We start from the raw sequence: 22,874 nt of genomic DNA, 5'->3' as shown, positions 1-22,874 counted from the left end.
GCTCGCCGAGCCGCCCCGGGGACGAGCAAGGAAAACGAGGCGGCGGCCGCCGTCCCCTCTGGGAACCTGCCCGCGCAGCGCCGCCCGCCTGAGGGGAAAGTTTGGGCGAGAAGCCCGGCCTGCCCGTCAGCGCGGCGGGCAGAGCCCCGGCGGGCAGGGCCTCGAGCAGCGCCCGCGGTGGGCGGGAGAGAGGGGGGCTGATGGCGGCGGCGCACGGCTGCGGCCGCCGGAGCGGGCGAGGGGCGGGGCAGAGAGACCCTATGGCTGCCATGACCGCCTCCCCCTCACCGCAGCCTCCCTTAAATACTATGGGGCGGCTGTAGCTGCGGCGGGCGCTGCTGCCGAGCGCATCATGCGGGCTGTCGTCGCTTTGGCCGCGGCGCTGGGCAGCCTGCTGCTCGGCGGTTGCCTCCTGCGCCTGGGCGGCCAGCAGCCCCTCCGCGCCAGGTAGGGTGGCCGGGGGGCCTCGCCCGCCGCGGTGGGGCTGCAGGGCGGGAGTGCCTGGAGCCGGCTGGGGGAGGAAGGAACGGGACGCGGCGAGCCCAGCGCGGTGCCCTCGGCAGGGCTGGGCTGGGCTGGGCTCGGCTCGGGGTCTGCGGCGTGCTAACGGTTGCGGGGAGGAGAACGGCGCCGCTCCCGCCTGGCGGTGTTTAATCACTGGTTTTGACAACTTTGTTTTCCCGTCTCGCTTGCCAGGGGCTGGGAGGAGGACGCGGGAATAGGTTCTGTCACGCCGAAAGTGGTGCGAGCCCTCAGGTCGCCCCTCACGCCCCTTCCTCGGGCCGAGAACAGGTACGGGCTGCCCGCCTCAACGGTGGTGACGCGGGGCGGTGGAAGGCTCTGCCGAAGCGGAGGTTTGCCTTCGCTCCCCTTCGTTCTTCCTTTTGTTTTGGCAGCCTGATCAGGGAGAGCGTTAGAGACTTCCTAGGCTGAGAAAATGAAAAGTCACTTTCACCGTGATAAATTATTTGCTCACTGGCCCTCATAATGACGGCTGTCACTGCTGTTGGTTTTGAGCCCAGTAAAACGTTGTGTATAGCAGTTTTGTTAACATACGATACAAAAAGTGTTTGCTGAATGGCATGTGCTAGGTGCCTTTTCTTCTTCTTTCCGGGAAGGTGGAGATGGGTTATATTGTTAGGATTTTTCTAATGTGTATTTAGTTAAAAATACAGATTTCTCCTTTAAAATCCATAGGATGAAGGCCAGGCATGTGAAGCCTTTTTCATGTTGTGTAGCATCTTACTTCGTGGGAGCTCTTTTGCGTGGTCCTGTCTTGATCTTTTAGATCAGTGTCGATCTTTGCCTCACAGCCTGTTGTTTTATACTGTGAAGTTTAATATGAAAATATTTGGTAACGTTAACTGTGAAACAAGTCATGCCTTACGTGCAGGCTTCAATGTTAACGACTGTGTTTTTGTGCTCTTGAGTCTTCACACACTGTAGGAAAAGTAATAGTGCAGAAGAGGGTGGTGTAATCCACACGAGATATTACTGTGTAAGAAGTAGTTTGCAAATATTTCTGTTATTCTCTTTTACTTTATATGGCCTCGTTAACATTGCAGTTCTAATGGTTATTATATATTAATATGTGTTCAAATATGTGGTATTGGAATATGGTCATACGATATGGTCAAAAGCACATGATAAAAATTACAAAAAATCTGGGAGTTGGGTCTTTAATGGGAACTGTGACGTCCTGGTTATATGAAGTCAATGGTGACAACACAGTTAACCTTACAGAGGCTGCCATCTCACCCAATCTAGCTGAATTTAAGGTTCAAAACAACATATGCTTTCCCTAAGTGAATGCAAGTGATGTTAGTCATAGTAACTGTTGCAGTTATGTACCTTAGTACATTGCATAGTACCCTAACAGTAGGTTTCTTACGCATTTCCAATGAGAGACCCTTGTGCTTCCAGCCTCAAAATTCGGAACTTTCACAAGTCGTAAGTTTATTACATCTTTCAAAATTAGTGTCAAACAAAAGGAACAGGAACATTTGCAGAATTCTGACTGCTGTTATGTGCTTCTAGCCTGCTTCTCTTTCCTGTGCTCATTTTTTCCCTTTCTGCCTTTTTCCCCTTCTTTTCCCAATTTATTGAGTTTGCAGTATGTACTCTATTCTACTTTGGTTTTTGTAGCTGTCACTCAATTCTCCTCTCCACTCTGTTTTGTGTTAGGTCTGTGGTTCCCTGCTGCCCTGGCTTCTCATACTCTTCCTTTTCCCTGCTAGTTTCTGAGCTGCAGTCTCCTTCTACTTAGCTCTGTGTGCTAAACCATGGAGTCAAATTGACTAGAAATGCTGGCAGAGAGGACTTCAGAGAGCAGAGTCTAGCTGCTTCCCATCTGCTGTTAGTACTCGCAACTGGAGCAAAGAAAGGGGAAGCAACACATACCAAAGAGGGCTGAAAATCCATTACATGTATGGGTCAGGTTTTAATCTCTGTTATAAGGCAAGTGAGCATGAGATTTTGCATACGTATTTTTCCTTAATCTGCTTGGAGGATTTGAGCATCAATTTGGAGCTAGTTTTGATCAACCTGAAATTCTATTTCATTGTGACTAAGTGACTTCAAAAGTGTGACAAGTAAATTATTCATCAAAGAAAGTTTCATGTCACTAGCTCCTATAACTGTAGTGCCTTTGGAAGGATGGCTTGCTGGCTGAATCCAAGAGATGGTGTTCTTTCTCACCTGAGTGACTGCGCTCACTTGGTAAGCTGGCCTGACAGGGGTTTGTGGTGCATGTTTGGCACATGGGGAAGGAGAGAGAGCTGCTGGACTGACCAGGAGCTGTTACTTAATCCTGAGAGCAGCTGGACTGGGCAGGGAGCCATGCCGGAGGGGTTTGATCCAGGCAGCAGCTGGACTGGGTCTGGCTGAGGGCCATGCTGGAGAGATTTGATCCAAAGAGCATCTGGACTCATGCAGAAGATTCAGAGCAATCCCTCAGTGATGGAGATGGATGGTCTGGTCAATAGGAATTAGATTCCATTTTGCAGTGGGGTTTTGCTGTGGTATCCATGAGTATAGCAAAAGGACAGAAGAGTCCCTTCTTGAAATAGGTTGTACAGGGGTTAGTGAACCTTTTAATCAGATGAATTAGTATGTTGATGAATAAAACAAGGGACAATCTATTGGTGCAGACTTCCCAAAGTATGGTTCTCCTAAAGTACCCTGGTGGTTTGAATAACATTGCCGTGTTGCTGGCAGCAATGTCCTTTCCTGCGTAAGAGGATGTGCATGGATGTTAGGTTAGACTCTGATTTCTTAATCAGTTTGTTGCATTTTTGTGGAAAGCTAAGATTGTCTCACCAATTTTGGTGGGGGGATCCTGGAAAGGAAAAAGAAAAAACCCTGGGCATTATCCTTCTTGAACTCTTAAGTAATCTAGACAATCTTCAGAATTGCAAGCTAATCTTTCTTCTTATCATGATTTCCTTTGCTGCTGGAGGCATACTTGTAACCAGACATCTGAAGAATCTCTAAGGGCCTATTATTCTGTCGCCTTGCAATATTGAAAGCTAATCTCTTCCTTTACTTTGAGTAATTCTTTTAAAAGGATGAAACTGAAGGATGAAAGGATGGAAAGCAGGGGATTGGTTCAGACTGTCATAGATATTTAGGCAGCTATTATGCACAGCAATGTTTAATTAGATGGTGACCAGGCACCTCAAATTCTCTGAAGATCTGTGCCTTAGTAAATAACCTTGAAGATGTGGTTTGTCTCCTACAGGACGTTTCTTACCACTTTTTCTTCTTAAGTGTTAGGTAACTCGAACAATGTGTCTGCCTCTACAGTGTGACTTCCAATTTTTGTCTTGGGTTTATTTCATAGACTTACTGTGCCTGTTAGTAGGGTTTCTTGCTAAAAAAAAAGAGGCCATTGTTAGTAAGATTTCTCTAGTAGTCCCACATTTATTCATGGAACCAGTATCATTTACAGAGGAATACTGTGGTTCTCTGGCAAATCCTCATATCTGTGCCTCATACCGTCCTCTCAGTTTTTAAGCTGTAACTGCAAGTAGTCTGTCTTGCACTTGTCCCAACTTTAGACGCTTGGTTCTCCCTCCCTCCCCAGCTGTGTTTGTGCCGGCATATTTGTTTGTGTAGTCACACGATAATAGCAAAATAGAGGGCTCAGTACTGCTGGTGCTTACCAGGGGGAGGTGACAAGAACAAGAAGCTAGGTAGTCTTGTCTTGTTATGAGGCCCAGGGTGTGCTGTGTTAAGCTTGGGCAGAAATTGTAGCTCCTTTTGTACTGCCCAGGAACATACAGCAGATAAAGAATGCCAGCTCCTACAAGGGAAGTGAAAATAGTTAAGCACTATTTATATGTACTTTATATACAAGTAATAACAAGGCAGCAGTACCCTGAAGAACTGACCACCACTACTCTGTTGTTTTGTTTGTGTCCCCAGTTTTAAGGCATTCACTTACTATTTCCCTAACTTACTCTCTGTCTTTGCAGGTCCAAAGCAAGCACAGTGTAGAGCTGTTGGGGTAATTGAACAGTGGGAGGAAGTGATTTGAGGAGCTATGAGTAAACAAGTTAGTATTAATACAGTGTTTCATAGTGTTGGTTTCTTCAGTTCCTCTCTCAGCAGCAGATCGTTATGCAGGCCTAGGGAATAAACAACTGTACTTAATTAACTATGCTACAGAGACCTGTACTGTCTTCTGTCAAAATATTGCATTCTGGCAGACAGGAGGGGAAGAAGAGACAGGCTATTACCACGATTATGAACAGTAGCTAAGTGTGTTGCACATCTAATTTGCTACAGTTTAGATTAGTCAGCACTGGTGGCCACTTCACTAATTTTACTGCTCTCGGTATTTTTTCCCTTCATTCCCAAGTGATGTATGCAGACATATTTTAGAGGCGCATTTCTAACACATGCCTCACATCTTAGTTCTGTCTAAATGAATAGGTGTTCGGTTGGAAGCTGGTGCCAGGACACATTTATGTTCTGACAGTGGTGAAAGGTTTCCCAGCCTCTTTCTGTTTACTTGGTCCAAGTGAAACTGCTCTGTCATTCTGTCTGTTGCATACTATTGTAACATCATTTTAGTGTAAGTATTGTATTCTTTTCATTTTACCCACTGTGAGACGCTGAATGTTGCTTGTCATGTTACCTGTCATGCGGTTTAAGGATTTTTATAAATAAAAAGTAGCTGGTGTTATGTATAACCCTGGTGAATGCACCAGAAGGTCTTCCAAATAATTTCAAAATGCAGCTTGTCTTAAAGACCTGATTTAGCATTCCTTGGATAAGCAAAACCTCCATGAGAACTTGAACAAGGATAGTAGGATCAGTCTCTTTCACAGTTACTGTAATTAATGTTACAAGACAAATTCTTACTACTATGGTTTGATAAAGCCATTTTTGTAGTCCATTTCACCAAGCATTTATATTGTGTATTGCCTTATTAATGAAGGTGTTGTGAACCTTAAAAATTCAGGTATAAATGTCACTATATTCTTATAATCTGATTAATTTGAAAAAGTGTCAAAGATAGTACTTAAAAGCACCCTTCCTAGGGAATTGATTAGGGGTTTTTAATAGTGTTCAGCTAATAGCCTATGAGATTCAAATATGCATTAGTCTCTTCAGGGGAGAGATTAAGACAGAAGGTGTTCACAATCTGGATGGTGTTGTTCAATGCCACTCTGGTAGAAGGATATAAATGTGCGGTTTTGCATGCAGAAGTTACCCTTTTTAGCTGGAGATGCTCAACTGGAACAGGGTTCAGAGGTCCTGTGCTGCTTCAGGCAGATGAGAGCAGGAAGCCATAGAAAAAGTGCAACAACTAGTTCTGTTGGGCACGGAGTGAATACAGACAAGGAGTGGGATTTTTCTTTGCGTTCAGTGTGACTTAACTCTTGTTGAAATTAGGGGTGAAATTCTTGTTGCTTTCAGTGCTGCCAGACAGTCCTGACCTCTTTTGCAAATCTCACCCCACATTCTTTCAGTTGTTTCCAGCTGATTTTGTGGGAATTCTGGAGGATTGGTCTTTCAGTCCTGGGCATATCTTCATGTTGCAGTATAATTCACAGCACTGTATTTCCTTTTTCCATCTGCTCCCCTACCCCCATTCAGTGTTTTTTCATCCGTCTTACGTCCATCCATTTTTCTACTCTGATAACTGTTTGGGATTTAAAGGTTTTTCCCTTTTCTTTCCCTGCCTGTACCACTGCTCCCTGAGAGCTCCATGTTAACTGAGGTACCTGTCTGTCCGGTGAGTCCCTGCACTAAGGCTCCCTGTAGTCTCAGGACTGAATGCTACAAGTGCAGCAAAAGGGACTGTGGACTTTCCATATAGTTTCTCTATTTCTTATTCTAAAGGTGGGTGCAATCCTTGTCTTAAAGAATTTTACAGTTTAAGGAACTGCCGTCTTCCTGGGAGCAAGATATAAAATAACAACGTGCTGATAAATATGGCACATGGTCTTACTCTACTGTGGATGTATTAAAGTACAGATGGTGTACTTTATGAGTTCCTAGAATTACCATAGGAAGTATGTGGTCCTCAAGCTGTTCATATATGATTAAAAAAAACGCCTGTTTTTCAGATTTTGGCCAGTGAGGTTGGCTTTGAGAACATCTAAACCCTAAGGGAAATGCAGCAGACATTTCCCCGTTTCATTGGTTTCATGAGTTCCAGCCAATAGAATATAACCTGGTTTCCACTTCAAGTTCTCATCTAACTTAGGAGTTCGCAAAATTAGTTGAATGTAGCCTGATATCTGCATTGTTAGGCATGTTATCTGATTTCGTTGCAGAAGTTTTAGTGCAGTTCTAAATATTGAACACTGTCACCCACTAGGTCAGGTAAATTCATTTAGTGATAGATGTTGCCTAGCATAATTGTCCTAAGTGATCAGAAATCTAATCTGAGCCTGATGTCTGCACGGCTCTGCAATGAATAATGCAGTAGAAGTCTGGACTGCCCCTTGCACAGACCTTTTATCTGAATGCAAAAATCTTTCACTCATGTGAAGTAGAAGACTCTGACAGTGAGAGAGAAATGCAGAAATTTAACTTTTACTAGAATGAGTCATTGTTTTTCATGTCTTGCAAATAAATTGTTTTATTTTTGTACCTTTTTTTGCACCTGTTGTGGTTTAACCCCAGCAGGCAACTAAGTACCACACAGGCGCTCGCTCACTCCCTCCCCCTCCCAGTGGGATGGGGAGGAGAAATAAAAAAAAAGTGAAACTCATGGGTTGAGATAAGAACAGTTTAATAACTAAAATAAAATACAGTAATAACAGTTGTAATGAAAAGGAATATGACAAGAAGAGAGAGAAATAAAGCCCAAGAAAAGACTAGTGGTGCACAGTGCAATTGCTCACCACCCGCTGACCAATGCCCAGACAGTCCCTGAGCAGCAATCGCCCCCCCCTGCCAGCTCCCCCCAGTTTATGTACTGGGCATGACTATCCCTTTGGCTAGTTTGGGTCAGCTGTCCTGGCCATGATCCTTCCTGACTTCTTGTGCACCTCCCTGCTGGCAGAGCATGGGAAACTGAAAAATCCTCAAGTGCTACTTATCAACAACTGAAACATCCCTGTGTTAGCAACATTATCTCACACTGAATCCAAACTGCAGCACTGTACCAGCTACTAGGAAGAAAATTAACTCTATCCCAGCTGAAATCAGGACAGCACTGTATAAAGAGCGTTTAAATGTGTGGGAAAAGCCACAGAAGCAGCAGTTTGATGGTCTGTCTTGTGCCTGCATTATATGGATAAAGAATTTCAATTAAAATTCATGTCTGGTTTTCTCCAGTTGTGCCTTTTCCACCAATTTTCATGTGTGTCATGGAATGGAAAGACTCCTTATTCCTTTTTTTCTCCCCTTGATGGCTGTAAAAGTGATTGTCAGGATATAATGACAAAACAGAACAGGGGTTTATTTTGCTCATTCTTTTTTATCTGACTTCATCCTTTTTGAGTTTTTCAAGTCTTCAAAATGTATGCATAAAAAGCAATCCTGTATTAAAAAAAATGAGGCAACTTGCTTCAGTTGATTTTAGTGCTATGAATTCAAAAGACTGAAAGTCTATTGAGTAAAGCTTGTGTTTAGTTGAGAGAGTATTTACTCACTGCCCCACTGATTTCAGGACATAAATTAATAAGAAGCTGTAAGAACCTTGCAATGTTTCTATGCACAGAGTTGAAACTTAGTTGTGAAAGTGTTGGTTCTTCGACGATGCCTGCAAACGCACCTCGCAGCGAGCGGATCAGACCTAACGCCTGCTCTGACTCGGTCCTCCTGGCAGGCTTCGCGTGTTAAAGAAGGTCTCCTCTGGCCAGCTGTGAAGGGCTGTGGCCACTCAAATCAGCATCCAGCATCTTGACTTTTAGTAGTAGTGAAAGACTTACTTGCAGCAGTAACGTGCACTTAGCTTATGATATCAATAGTTCTTTTTTTAAGGTGCTGTTTATGCAGATAAGCTTTGCCTCTAGCCATTTCTCTTACTTTAAGCTGCAGCTGCAGAAGAATCATTTGAGCTTTCTGAGTTAAAGAAGCAAAAGAGAGGAAACATGATTTAGTGCTGACTGAATTTGTTTGGGAACTGGTGTTGGGTTCTTTTGTGAAAGGGCCCACCTGGTTCTTTGGTGTAGATGGAACCATCCAGACCAAGCTGTGTGGTAAATGGTGTAGGCAGAATATTTGCTGGCACTTACTGTATAAGATCTGCTGAGTTGTTTGCTCTGAGCTGTGTGCTCTGAGAGCCTTTTCCCCTCACATTTGCATGTTGCTCGTGAAAAAGAATTAGATAAGGAGCTGTATGCAAAATCAGCCAAGGAGCTCTCGGTAGGTAGTGCTAGCAGTTACTATCTGTTAAAGTCACTCCAGAACTGAAAGGACTGAGGCTTAAATTGTGTTTTCTTACCATTGCCCTCAACGAGGGTCATGCAGACTGCATACTTCCTTCGGGGCACTGAGCGTGTACTGGGAAGAAGTTCCTGGCAGTGGAAAGAAAGGGAGAGAGCTGATCTCTCTCCTCTGCAGCCTAGGTCCCAGGTGAATTGCTCCTATGGAGTGACTGATGTGCTAGAAAATTCATGGGCAATGGAACGAGAAGGAAGGGCGCTTTGTTCCTTTTCCTCCCATCATAGCTATGAGCATGCCAGTCAGTTCAGCAGCTAAATAAACAAGCATTTATTCTGCTCTTTCTTCAGGCAGTCATCTTCTCATTTGAATTGTTTAAGATTTTCATTGTTTGAGAAGGCTCAGGGGGACCTTATCAATACCTGAAGGGATGGTGCAAAGAGGGTGGAGCCAGGTTCTTCTCAGTGGTGCCCGGTGACAGGACCAGAGGCCACAGGCACAAACTGAAACACTGGAGGTTCCCTCTGAACATCAGGAAAGACTTTTTCACTCTGAGGGTGACTGAGCACCGGCACAGGTTGTCCAGGGAGGTTGTGGGGTCTTCACTCTTGGAGATATTCAAAAGCCATCTGGATGCAGTCCTGGGCCACTGGCTCTAGCTGGCCCTGCTTGAGCAGGGCATTGGACCAGATGACCTCCAGAGGTGCCTTCCAACCTCGGCCACTCTGTGACTTGAAATGGCCTCTTTCCCAAGTAAGAGCTTCAAAATCAGCTTGTCGGAAATCTTGTTGGTAAATGGTCTCTGTGTTTTAACAGGTGAAGGCAATGTGGAGGTTTGATCCTCGTTAGTAAAAGGAATGATGGTTCAGAAGCAGAACACATTGTGTACAAAGCAGGAAGACCCTTTCTCTTTGAGGCACCTATGAGTGCCTCTGTTCAGAGATGGCTCAATTATTCTGTGTTTCTAAGAACAGCATGGGTTCTGTTCACTGGCACAGCTCACACCCAGGAGCGAATGACACAGCGTCTGTGTCTTCTCTATTTCTACTTCTCGTTTGGACAAATAGGTTGTGGTGTCCAAGTGCTCCGTAAGTAGTGAATCAGTGGAAAGAACCCAAAAGGAATGGGGATGAGGGAGAAAGAGGAAGATGGTGAGAAGGAAGGAAAATAAAAATGCTGGAGGGAAAAAACTTCATGATGAATGACAATACGCACAGCAGAAGGTTGGTGACAGGAGAGGGTGATTGTATGAGATTGAACCTAGATACAGAGTGAACTGAGGTGAATGGAATACGACCTTGGTATCTCAGTCATTTTGTAATTTACAGCTCAATCTTCTCCTGGGCCTGCCAGAGCAAGAGGACCACACAGGAGTTTGGTGACAATAAGACAACAGGAATTAAAGCTCACTGGCCCTTGCCTTGGTTCCTTTTACAAATATTTATTCTTGCTGTGTAAATAAAGAATAAACAAGGGAGGAAGTATTAAGTTTGAGTCAATAAGTTAAGGTCCAAGTAGAAAGATCCACTTCACCTGTGGTGTTTCCTGTACATATTATATTGTCTCTGAATATTGCATTTCATCAACAACTTTAGGAAATCACATCTGCTAAATATTTTACTGGTGAATATTATAATATCTTCAAAAGATAATGTTCAAGAGGCTTCCCATTTAATTTCTTTTTTTTTAGTGACATTTTCTGATCACAGTGTAAAGCAGAAAATATAATTCAGACTATGAAACAGGGTTACTGTAAGGAATCAAATATTTTACTGACACTAGCAGCAAACCCCTTTTACACAAGAGCTCCACAATAGAAGTCAGTAAAATTTCTTCGGTAATGTTTTCAGCTAAATCAACGGTTATTAATCTTATTGTCATAGCAAAGTAAATGTGACAGCATTGTCAGAGTATGTTCTCTCTTTAAAGTTTGTTGCTTTTTTCTCTCGCCCCCCCCCCCCCCATTTAACAGAACAACTGTTAATAAAAATGGAATTTACCAGTTTGAACAGGCTTCAAAATGTAAGGCAATTCAGGACAACATTTTGTCATCATCTATCAAGAAGAAAAGGTAAGTGTTTGCTGTGCTTTCTGCTTTGTTTGTTTTAAATAGAAGGGTAAAAGATTGTCCTCTTTTACATAATTCTCAATGATATTGATGTGGAGCTATTAAACAGGATACGGAAATTGTTCAACCAATTTTTGCCTGCATTTTTTCTTTCACATTAATTAGATTTATTCAAGGTTGGATTTTAGTATTTTTTTCACAATACAAGTCAACAAGATTTCTCCTTGCCAGTTAGCAACGTTTTATTCCAAGATACTCACAAAAAGGTTGAACAGAATCTGTGAGATGTAATTTCATTCTTGAGTGCCTTTTTCCTGATTGGCGAACACTCCTGCTATGAGCAACCTCAGTTAATGGATTCTTTTCAGCATATTCACTAGAGTAAGTATGGAAATGTACTAGTATAAAAACTTGCTAATTAATTGCACTCATTATAATAACTAGTCCACAGGAAACTAGTCATTCGATATTAAATACATTGAAAAAACACCCCAAATTACGTTTGGCTTCAACTTGCTGTTCTGACTTTTCCTGACGTGGAAAAAAAATCTTTGATATCAGCCCTGCTCAAATTCCTTGCCACTTTCTAAAGTGAATATGGGAGAAGCAGCCCATTGCTTTTGACATGTACAATTTGCCTATATGGATGCACCAATAAATAAAGCATTGTAAATAAGAAAGGCTTCCCAATAGAACTGAGTTCCAGGTTAAAATTAATTATGTGCCGTTATATGCCATGGTGTCCTTAAAATTGGAAGCTTTTTTTTTTTGTTTCCCCCTCCGTTTGTGAAGAGAAGAAAAATGGAATGAGAAAAAAAGCTGTGCTAAGAATAATTATGTGCCTTGCCCCGTTCAAAGGACTGGAGAAGTCAAATTTTTCCTTAATACAGAAGCAACATTAAATCATGATTTTAAAACGTCTCCTGTCTTTTCTGCTCCCTCCTCACTTTCTCTTTGCATTTTAAGATCTTTCACCTGTTGTTTTAAGTCACCATATTCCCAGCATTCTGTCTTTACTCTTTTAATTCTTTCTTTTTTTCCCCTTCTCTATAACCTCTTCTCCCACCAATATTCCACCTCATCAGCAATGCTAGCATTGAAGTTTTTACTCTTTTGAAAGGTGGTAGACCACCATGGTACTGATTTGCTGCTAGGGAGAGCTGAAACAGACTGGCAAACAGAGGTCAAAAACTACAGTTGACTGAAAAAATGAGTGATTAACACCAAGGGAAGGACAACCAGTCACTGTATTGCCACCAAAATCCAGTTATAGCAAAATAATGCTGTCATTTATCCCATGTGTTACGAAGATGTACAGGCTGCAGCAGTGCAGCCGTGCTCTTTGTATCTGGAACGTTTTGGAACTGAGATTGTAGGAGAAACTATGAAGTGTGAGGCCTTTATGCTGTGGCTAAAGAGAAAGGAGCTGCACTATTTAACAAAGCAGAAGATGAATTGGGCAGATAGGAAGAGAAACTGGTGCTTGGAACAAAGGAGCAAGGGATTGCTTTGTGCCGTGAATATTGCAACTCATTGCCCTTTGCTGAGAGAAGCTGCAGGGATCTTTATTGTTTTAAGGTGCGACCCACAGACATGGTATATAAATGCTTTATATTGCAGTTCTAGGCTTTCAGGGACATTCTGGACACTCTTGCCTCTTAAGTTGACAGAAAGGGAAAAAAAGCACTAGTTTAAAGCTTGTCAAATGATTTGATAGTAAAAAATGCTATGTAAGTGGGAAGTTATTGCTAGAGCAGATATGTGCTGGTGGTGATAAAGAGCCTGAAATGCTGAGTTTTGCTGGCAGTTTTCCATTTTTATTCTAGAGCAAGCCCTGTGCACACTCTCCTGAGGGCTTTAGTTTTTTTGGTAGTATTAACGTGTCCAAAGGCAAAAGGAAAAAAATCCTCCTTTTCTCTTGCATTTCCTGCAGTTGTTTGTTTTTTTTAATTTGCTTATTTCTTGAACATAAGGTGCCAAGCAGGAGTATCTCTTTTTTTCACTCGTGCTGCTCAGTTTTCCTCCTAATCCAGCTTTTTTTCAAGTAAGTGTTTAGTTTTAGCAAGTAACCAGTGGGGCTGCATCCTTCTCTGTTCTGACATTTTACCTATTGTCTCCCTACTATCTCAACACTTCTGTCCTTGCTGTTGTCCTTTAGTTATCTGTCAAAAGTTAGAAGATACTTATACTTTGTCAGTGCCTTGACTGTGCATAGTAATTCCACCTTAGCCACTGCAGTTAATGTAGAAGGTCACTGCATACCTGACAAGTAGTATAGGCAAAAAAACATTTCAAGTGTTATTTGTCAGCAAGGCTCATACAGTATGAGTGAGTCTTCTACAACTGCAAGTTATAATAATGGTTGTGATGCAGGTGGCAGACAAAACCAGGACGAAACATGTTTCATTCACTATTCTCAGCACTGGAATTACTGTCTTGTCCACGTATTTTTATGGTTCAATTTACCTGAGCTTTTTTATCCTAATACCTTTTAGCATCAGTGAATGTGTGCTGTAAGCTCCTGGATGCCAGTGGAAATATATGTATTGTCCTAGCTCTCTGAAACAGAACAGTGGAGAAGAGGACTGTCTGGGTTAGAGCAGAGCCATGAAATGATACCCTGATGGCCTTCTGGACTGATTCCATTGGAGGAGTGAGTCCCCAAGGCTCCTTTGCAGGAGGAAATGCTAACATAGGCTTTTTGAGAGGAAATCAAGGCTTTCTGGGCTGTAAACCCAGCTGCAGCAAATCCCACAGCTTCACTTTGAGTCTTCAGAAAATTTAATCTATGGGAATATTGTGTGTATTCAAGAAGAGTTCATTTCGTAGAAGCCTTATATTGGTGCAACCAGATGTGACGGCTGCCTTGCAGAGCTGCTGCAGTCAGGAGCTCCTGTCCTCCAGGACATGCTGCTGGGATGTCTCTGCTGCTTGCGGTGCTGTGCCAACGCTGGCAAAGACGAGTTCTGACAGTCCATAGTGTCTTTGTAAGTCACATGAGGAGCAAAACTGGATGCATAGGGTGAGCAGAGGTGATGTTTTGCCTTGTAAAGACCTGTAAGTTGTGCTTTTCTGGGTGAGCTGGTGAGCTTAGACACCTTCAAGCAAGAGTGATTCCATCCAGCAGACAGCAGTGGAAAGGCAGTGATGTTCTTGCATTGTAATTGGTGTTTTTACCCTAGGTGCAGCCTCTGTTACCTGTGTAAGAAGGTCCTTACAGTTTCTGACAGTGAGTGCCTGTGTTTCTCATGAGGCCTCAGAAGCAACATTATGGATGATGCTTTGATTTTTCTCCTTACCAAATGTTTCCCTGTAACTTACTAATAACTTCTCAGTCCATGCAATTTCTTTCTGAGCTGATGGTAGTTTTTCTTTTAATTTCTGACTCTGATCTGCATCTTATCAATATCTTTAGGCTAGAATTTGCTCTTTCTATATTTTTTTTCTCCTGGATAATGATAGCCCAAGTAACTCTTCATGCCCTATTATCCTATCAATTTTTGGAATTTTTCCGTTAAGTCCGAGCGTCTAAGGGTTATTTATTGTTTAGCCTTAAGGAATGAAACTAGATGAGTGATTCAACATCAGCATAGGCTATTTCAGTCCTGTGCTTGTGTCCCAACCTCCTCCCACATGCACTCACTGTCCTGCCCTGTGCTGATACTGACACTTGCCTGACCCCATGGTGTGCCAATTTAGGTAGCAGCTTCAGCAAGAAAATAGTTCCATTTTCTCGGGCTGCAGTTCCAGTTGCTAATACAACCTACCAGCAGGCGGCTGCCAAAATAGGAAGGCCTTGTTCCCAGTTTCTCTGCTCCCATCACTCCTTGCTTATACTGGCTGTGGTGTTCGATGTAATCTTTCCTGATCTGGTTTAACTCACTAAAGAAGAAGATGTATATGCGTATTTTTTTTTCCCTTCTGGGTTATTTTTTTGCCGTGACGGTAAATTAAAGTGGCCTATAAAGGCATTTGACAAGTCCAAAAGCTGGCAAAACCAAAACAGAAGTGGAGTCAGTAAGTACCAGCGGTGGCACAAGGCAGAGAACACATTGAGAGTTGGACTGGAAGGAGGAAGAATGTACTGCATCAGGTCAGATCGGCTACAGCTGCAGTGAAACTAGTTTCGCTCTTCTGCTGCTTCTGCCCATTCATTCCTGCTCTCTTGAGTTGTGCAAGGGCCCATTAAAATCAGTTTAGTCACAATCATCTAGGTCCTATAAGAGTTTGCTAAGTCTGGAGAACGAAAATCGTACATGTTGCAGGTGCAGACTTGAGCCAAAGACCAGTTCTAATGCAGTATTCCTCTTAAATTCCACTTCTTTTTCCATGTGGAAATGGGATGTGATTTTACTCGGGGGTAAAGTTAACTTTAGCAGTTGCAGTACTTTTATGAAGCAAACAAAAAAGGGATCTTTTATTTTTCAAATGTTTACCATAAAGCTGTGGTACTAAAAGCGTGTTGAATGCAGAGAGAGAAGGAAGCTTTTGGGTTGTTGACCTCTGGTGCTGCAAGCCACCACAGCTTTTTTTATATTCCTTTTTATCAATTCTCATGCTCCATTTAAAAACAAGTAAGGTTTCTTGCCATCCCAACTCTTGTAAAACTGTTCAAAATACACACTTCTAAGATCCAGCTTAAATAAACTCACGATCGTTTGGTTTTGGGCCAATGCTAAGCCATTTATGCTAAAACAATACAAGATGGGTCTTTTCTGGAGACACGAGTCTCATAGAATTTGTGGTCGTGGCATCCATATCGTCTCTTATTCGCATTCCCCCAACTCTCCTTATAAGTCATAATTACTGACTTTTTTAAAAAAGGATCCAAGCACAAGTGGGAGAAGTATTAACATAAGGGAAGAAATGTCTCCATTCGTTTGACTTACATGTTCTGAAGTATTTCACATTTGGACAAATACAAATCTCTTGAAAGGGTTTAAAAGGAGCAGAAAGCTCTTTGGTTACATGCACCAGTGTAACCAACGTGCTGGTTGATGTAAAACAACAGATTGTTTTATTTAAGAGGTAATTTGAAGGAAAACTTGCAAATGCTGGTCTGTGGTCTTAGATGACTGAATTGAGCTTTGGGGACTTTATAAGGTAGATGAAAGAGAAGGCATAAGTAGTGTAATGTTTCATCTTGGCTTGCAAGAGCCACATTTCAAACCATTTTTGAAGCTTAAAACACCAAGTACAAGAAAGAGTTTTTTCGTATTATTTTGGACTTTTGCACTTGAGATGATTTCTGATAACTTCAAGATATTTATGGTCAAATATTTAAGTTTGAAACCAGTGTACTTTTGAAAGTTTCTGAAAAGTTCATTAGGACATCACTATTAAGAAGAAATGTTTAATAGGTCATGCTAATTAAATGAGGATAGTACTGTTACAAATTACAAAAATAAAATAGGTCATGGAGTTCTAAAAGCGATCTATTATATATGCATCATGCACATTATTATTAATACATGCATCATTTGAATGTTTTAGAGACTGTTTCTAAATATACATACATATATATTCTAGTGTTTGATGTTGTTGCCTTTTTTAGATATTCGGAAGATTATTATCTTCACATAGTCACGAAACTGCAGAACTGCACCTGGATAAGGAGACCAGAAGAATCTACAAAGTTCAGGTAGTTTTTGTTGTCTCATTTAGAAAAACTGTTTATCTTAGATTTGTCTAACAAACCATAAATTTAAATCTTCCCTTTTGAAAAGATAGTTTTGTACTGCTTTTAAACTTCATTCATAGCTACGCATTTCTGTTAATCTTTTGATGCTGGGGCTCTTCTTGTTTATTTGAATCGAACTGCGCAAACTGAGTAGGATAAAAGAACTACACAAATGAAGTCGTTTCACCTATCTCCACTATAATGAATAGTTAACTAACTTAAGTGGAATGGATTAAAATATTCCTGACACAAAACCTACAGTATTTAAAAAAAAAAAAAAATCAGTAATGTGATGTTGTCCATCTGAACTGGCACTCTGGTAAAAGACTGTGTAATGAGGCAGTGTATTTTTTACCCCAAGATTATTGCTTCTATTACAGAAAGTGCCCAAGGCACTCATTAGTTTTGATGCTGCATGTCATGCCCCTCAGCATGTAAGCACGTGATTACATCTGTCCTTGTTCAGGATGGCACATAAGTACATGCTCAGTAGGGACAGTGATCCCTGAAAAGCTTCCACTCTCATTTGGAAATGCATCATGCTGGTTTTAGAGAACAGCTTCACTGTGCCAACCCTGTTTTCTCCAGGGGGAAGTACTCTCTTGAATTACATTATTACATGGATCAGAATTAAAGATTCTGTCATGGTCATTAAAAATAAATAAGCTGACCTACCTTCCATCTCTCTGGAGTTAACTAGCGTTGAAAACTTAATATTGACATGCTCAGCATGATACCCTTGGAAGAAGTAGTTTTGGCAGGGGGGTAAAGCTTTTTGTGCAACATAAATTGCTGTGTTCACTGTGTATCATAACTGACTAATGGTGTTTCCCAAAGCTGAGGCAGGAGAACGCACAGAGTTAAGATTTAAGAAACTTTCAATTAACTGAGGCAGGCTTTAGCTGTGCACAGAGATATCGGAGCACGATAAGGAGCTGTAGAAGCCGCCCATTCTGTTTCAGAACAGGCAGGTCTTGTACAGAGTTAACAGGAGGTGAAGCTGCTCTCATCTGCTCTTCAACCTGCTGCGTTTAGGCTTTTTGTTTTCCAGTGTTTCTTTTAACTTCCTTCTGAATGGACCAGCAACCTGCCACTTCTGCTGGGCTAGGTATATGAGTCAGTGGCAGAGTAACCACTCCTCCTTGCTGCTTATCTTCTTCATTCACTGCTTCTGCAATCTCCCTTCTACTGGGACAACTTCTACATCTTCAGGCCTGTGGGAATCAAACATGACACCCTCTATCTAAACAGATATGAGACTGTTGGACTTTAAGTACAAGATGGTTACTGCTCCTCTTGCCATCTGCCTTCCAGAGAACAGTGTGGGTCGTAAGTAGTTGAGGTGGGTTATACAACCCATGATCAGACTGGAAATATTAAAAAGTGAAAACTGTGGGGTGCACTAAGCCGCCTCAAAAACATGGACTGTATGCACATTGAGGTGAGCTTGCTAGCTTTAACTTAGCTCAAATATCAAGTGAAAACAATCTTTTTTAAGCCCATGGTTCGGCACAGTCTGGACAAACTCTTGTTACTTAATAGATGTTCAAGGTCTTTGCTTTTATGGTTTCATGTCTTTTTAACATCCAAACTAGCTAGAGGCTAGTCTGTGTGTGCACAACCCATGCTGCAATTCTGATGACAGTGCTGCATATTCTTCTGTCCCTATGAAATTTGATCTGCTTTGATATCATCCACAATTTCCATTGATATGACCGAGGACTGGTACTTCGGTTTAGGGCATTGCAGATGATTATTTTACAAAAGATGTGTGCTTTTGCGTAAGTCTTTTCTTTCTTTTTACATTCTCTCAAACACTTCTTCTCTCTGTTGTTTTCTGGAAGTAGGATATTAAAATATTACAGTTGTCCTTGCTCCCAGACTATACTGGAGACTTTCAAGGCTCTTAGCAGTTGGTCAATAAAGGCTTAAAAAAAAAAAAAAAAAAAGATTAAAAAAAAAAAAAGAAAAGCAGAATCACTATAAAATTTACTGGCTGAATCCATATACACTCCATGCTTACAGCACTCCCAAACTTATTTATCAGACTTAAGCACAAGAGCCTGGAACTAGCTTTACAAGGACACTCTAGCTAAGAAATGATGCATTGACAGATCTCTATGGGGGAACAAAGCTTCTAGAAATGTGGTGAAATAAATGAATTGATAATCCCTTGGCAGTACATCTGTTCCTTTTTCTAACTTTGCCTAGTGTCAGTAATGCATAATAATTGTGTGATACAAATATTATCCAGTTCTAAAAATCTCATTAAGTAGGTAGATAAACATACCCATTTTGCAGAAGAGGAAATTAATCTCCGAGAGGCTGTGCAGCAGGAACTGGGTAATACAGCTAGCCGCCTTCAGGAGGAGAGCTTTTGAAGCTGCCTATGCCATATTCACCTGCCGGTGCCACCAGAAGTCTGCCTGCTGACTAGACTGCAGAGAAACTGCTTGACTCCATTCCCTGTGTGCCCATCTGTTAAACGGAGTGAACAGTTACATGCTTCTCAGGCATGGTGTCAATTGTATGACATCTCTGTATTATCCTGAAATTCTGAAGAACAGGCATGCATATTTATAAGGGATTTAATGTCTTATGCTTCAGGGCATAAACTAACCTCTAATTGATAAGGTTCAAAAGCAGCTTCCCATGGGGTAGTGAATTTCTCAGAGAAGCTTTCTTGTGTTGTCCTTTGCAGCTTTTGCTGTTGGCTACCATCACAACAGGAAGGTGGAGTGAAGGAATATGTGATCTGAGCCAGTGACTCTAGTGTTCCTAGAAGACAGCAATGTGTGCCAATGAGTACACATCAGTTCTCTTTGTAAGCTGCATTCCCAGCAGATCCTGGCCAAATACAAGAATATGAATCAGAAGTGCAATGCAGGAAAGAAATACTTGTCTTTGTGTTTGGCAAAAGGGTTACAGCTGACAGCCATGCATGGCACAAAACCACAGTAGTTTTGCCAACCCATTGTACAAAAAGCAGAGTGCAGGGTTCACGGTTGACCCTCTACTACCTAGCTCAGCTTTGCCATGCAGCTGTGCAAGCTGTGTCCATTTGTTGTCAGAGAGCTGCCCTTTTCCCTTCCCAAATGGCTTCCTCTAAAGCTGGTCTGCCATGCCGGCTCGCATGCACTTGGCTAGATTGCTGTCGGGGAGTGGTCAGCGGTTCTTGACAGCTATGTGCTATTTCCCCATGTGTTTCTCAAAATAAAGAGGAATCATGAGGCAAGTACAAGCCATGATGTTCTCTTTAGTACCTCCCATATCTGCAAGTCGCTCTTCTCTGGGTGATTTTTGTCCAGTCTCTGTTGGGGAACCAGTCTTCTGGGCCTTCACATACTTCTGTATCTGTAATGCTGACATCAGCACTGGCGGATTTAGGCTGCCTTCAGAGGAGCACGTGCAAACACTTGGTTCATTGCTCTTGCAATCTGGTTAAGATTTATTGTGCCCCACAGTAGAGTTTGTCAGCCATTGCTAAGCAGGTTTTATCTAACTTCACGACAGAAGCTAGCAAAGGTGAGGTACCTACACCAGAAGTGGTGTAAATGACATCCTACTACCAGTGATTTAGGGAAAGTCTTCTCCAACATTTACTGCTACTGACATAGAAAAAACCAATTTAAATATTTTTTATGCAGACCTTTCCTTTATGAAACTCAGCTGTTCTTCTCTTATCTTTTTTAATTTCTCTTGTTCTTTACGGATCTACAATAACCTAGCATCTCCACGTTATCCCTTTTTTTATAAGCCCACCTGAATTCTTCCTCCCTTTTCAGATTTACATCAGCGCGAACTTGTTTTAGACAAAGCAAGTCCTGGGATTTCTTGGTTATAAGAGAGGATTGGTAGGAACTTGGAAAGGGAGGGGAAATAATCTTGCAGCTTCCTGGAGGTGTCATTCTTAAAGCTTCAGAAAAAAACCATGCTGGCTAGCTTCCTCGGCATAGGCTCTTCTAGCTACCGTCAGTAAAGTCTCAAGTTCCCTAGGTAACCTGAATATTAATTATTATGTTAGTATTCTTCAAAGGTTTTCCACTTAAAATGAATGTTTCATTAGTGCAACAAATTACAGAGCCTAATTGGGTGCAAGCTGTAATTGTTTTTTACACCTCCACATCTCTTTGCTATACAGACTGTTAAGCTTGATCTATTCTCATTTGGGCTACACCCATGGTGGCAAATAATCTGCAGGTTTTCCAAATAGTTGCAACTCCCGTTTTTTCTGGAAGCTAACAACAGCCCTCAAAATGACGGTGAGGGGAGGGAAGATATGGAGAAAGGCTGAGAAGATGCTGTGTTTCATAGAAGCCTCTGGGCGTTGTATTTCTGGGCTATCTTGCTGAACTTGGAGCCTGGCAAAGCAATGCAACAGCTCTTCAGGAGTGGTATCACACTGGAATAGCCCTGTGGATACTGGGCCTCCTCGCCATGGAAATACCATTCCTGACAGACCTTATTTGCATCTGATAATGAAGGGAGAAGGACATTCCTAGGTGTAAAATACAGTTTTAAACCCCGTGATGTTGCACTGCCATTTAGCTGGCACACTGCTCCACCCACACCCACTTTTTTTTTTAAAGAATACATTACTACTTTAAAAAAAGAACCCCGGGTCTTGAAAAGAATAGCTAAAAGATCAACCCATTTTCCTAGTCCTGTAATTTTCCCTCCTGCTTTTTATTCCACTCGACCTCTATTACTCTTTCGTCACTTTAGTATCTCTTCTGAAAAGTGTGTTAAGCATTCCTGCAGATTATAAAATCCCACTCCTTCTTGAAGAGATTAATTTGTAGTGTGCTACGCTCTAACATATATAGCAGTATTGCTTAACGCATCTGTGTACTGCAATGAACCACAGTTGAAACACATATAAAATACCCTGCAAGGTCATTTTATGCTTACATAAGCTCACACTGCTACATAATCAATAGCTTTCCTAACACTAAACAGATCGATGATTCCACTGTACTCTCTGAAATCTTTTGTTCCAGCATACAAGAAAATATGCAGAACTCTCAGATTACGATGTGTTTTAAGAGTACACTTGCTGCATAGGTTTAATAGATCATAATGTAAAATCAGGAGTATATATTCAGAGACATAGTTCTGTTTCAGAAAAGAAAAAGGCTGGGTGGAGATATAGTAATTGGTGACAGTTTGGAGAAATGGTTGAATCTTTTAATTGCTCTGCAGACTATACACTTTTCCTAAAGGTTAGAGGATTCCTGTAAGAGGAACCTAATTTAGGATCAGACTGAGTTAATTATGTATTCGTGGCAGACTCTTTAAGTAGGTGCTGGTTTGAAAATTTTATTACACTTTTTACAGATTCAGCCTTGATTTCAGATTCAACTCTGTTGGCTTTCATTGTCTTAGACATTTATGATGTTACTTCATTTATAGACAGTTCAAGGGCTGTCAGGGTAGCATTGCCCTTCTTTCAGATATCAGATTTAACCACTCTTTTCTAAAAGACTGGAATATGTCGTAATATGCCTCATTGCACTTTGATGCTGTTGACTTGAATTGACAAGAGCCTGGAGAAACCCATATCATTGTCTGGAGCCCCCAGTGCAGTATAATAACATAATTGCTTGCTGATTATAAAATGTTATAGCAGTGGACATAGATAAAAGGTCTTGCTGTTTGTAGTTGCACCCTTGAAATTTTGCTGTTATATAGTGGAATTTTTTGTGGGTTCTTCTCTGTACTGTCTTGACACTCTCTTCAATATGAAATGTCAGTCTTTGTTGTCTTCACATGTGCAGTACAATAGCTCGCGTGAACTAATGATTATGAGTACCCAAGCTAGGTGAACTATTAAAACAACCTATTAGGCAAGCATAGACTTTTTCTGGTTATTAGTAATCCACAGACTTTTGTCACTTGGAATGCATTGCCCTTTATTCAAATGATATTACAAACTGTGCTGTGAGATACACTTAGCATCAGGCTTACAGGAGTTACAGCTTTAAATATTTGCTACTCTTACTTTGTGTTTGGTTATCTCTTTTATGTGGTGTTTACATGTGTTGAGTAACTGAAGATCCACAAAGAGAGATGTCTGTGTAAGCATTGCTGATGTGGATAATGTTCAAGTGCCTTATAACAGGACTGGTAGGGTATTCTTTTTGTAAACACATTTGCTTGTACAGATGTTTGTGAAAGGTGACTTAGAATCAAATGGACTTAGACTTTTACTGACAGAAGTTTGGCCAGATATCTATTAAAAATCTCCAGTCAATGAAACTCTGCACCTTGCCTAGGCAA

General features: G+C 41.6%; 1 protein-coding gene across 2 annotated transcripts in view; it reads left to right on the top strand.

The window, feature by feature from the left end:
• Positions 1-352: 352 nt before the first annotated feature.
• ST8SIA6 (ST8 alpha-N-acetyl-neuraminide alpha-2,8-sialyltransferase 6) overlaps positions 353-22,874 on the top strand; it is a 36,590-nt gene continuing 14,068 nt past the window's right edge. The window contains exons 1-4 of one of the 2 annotated variants that reach the window (XM_086466894.1): positions 353-447; positions 697-792; positions 10,820-10,918; positions 16,470-16,556. In XM_086466894.1, coding sequence (XP_086323020.1) covers positions 353-447; positions 697-792; positions 10,820-10,918; positions 16,470-16,556 — 377 coding nt within the window. Of the gene's footprint in view, positions 448-696; positions 808-10,813; positions 10,919-16,469; positions 16,557-22,874 lie in introns of both variants that reach the window. The other variant, XM_086466893.1, reaches the window with a different exon arrangement.

This window comes from Leptosomus discolor, chromosome 6, assembly GCF_034619465.1.
Source record: "Leptosomus discolor isolate bLepDis1 chromosome 6, bLepDis1.hap2, whole genome shotgun sequence".
Taxonomy (NCBI): Eukaryota; Metazoa; Chordata; class Aves; order Leptosomiformes; family Leptosomidae; genus Leptosomus; species Leptosomus discolor.
Note: the sequence above shows the minus strand (reverse complement) of the source record. Positions and strands in the feature narration are given on the sequence as shown.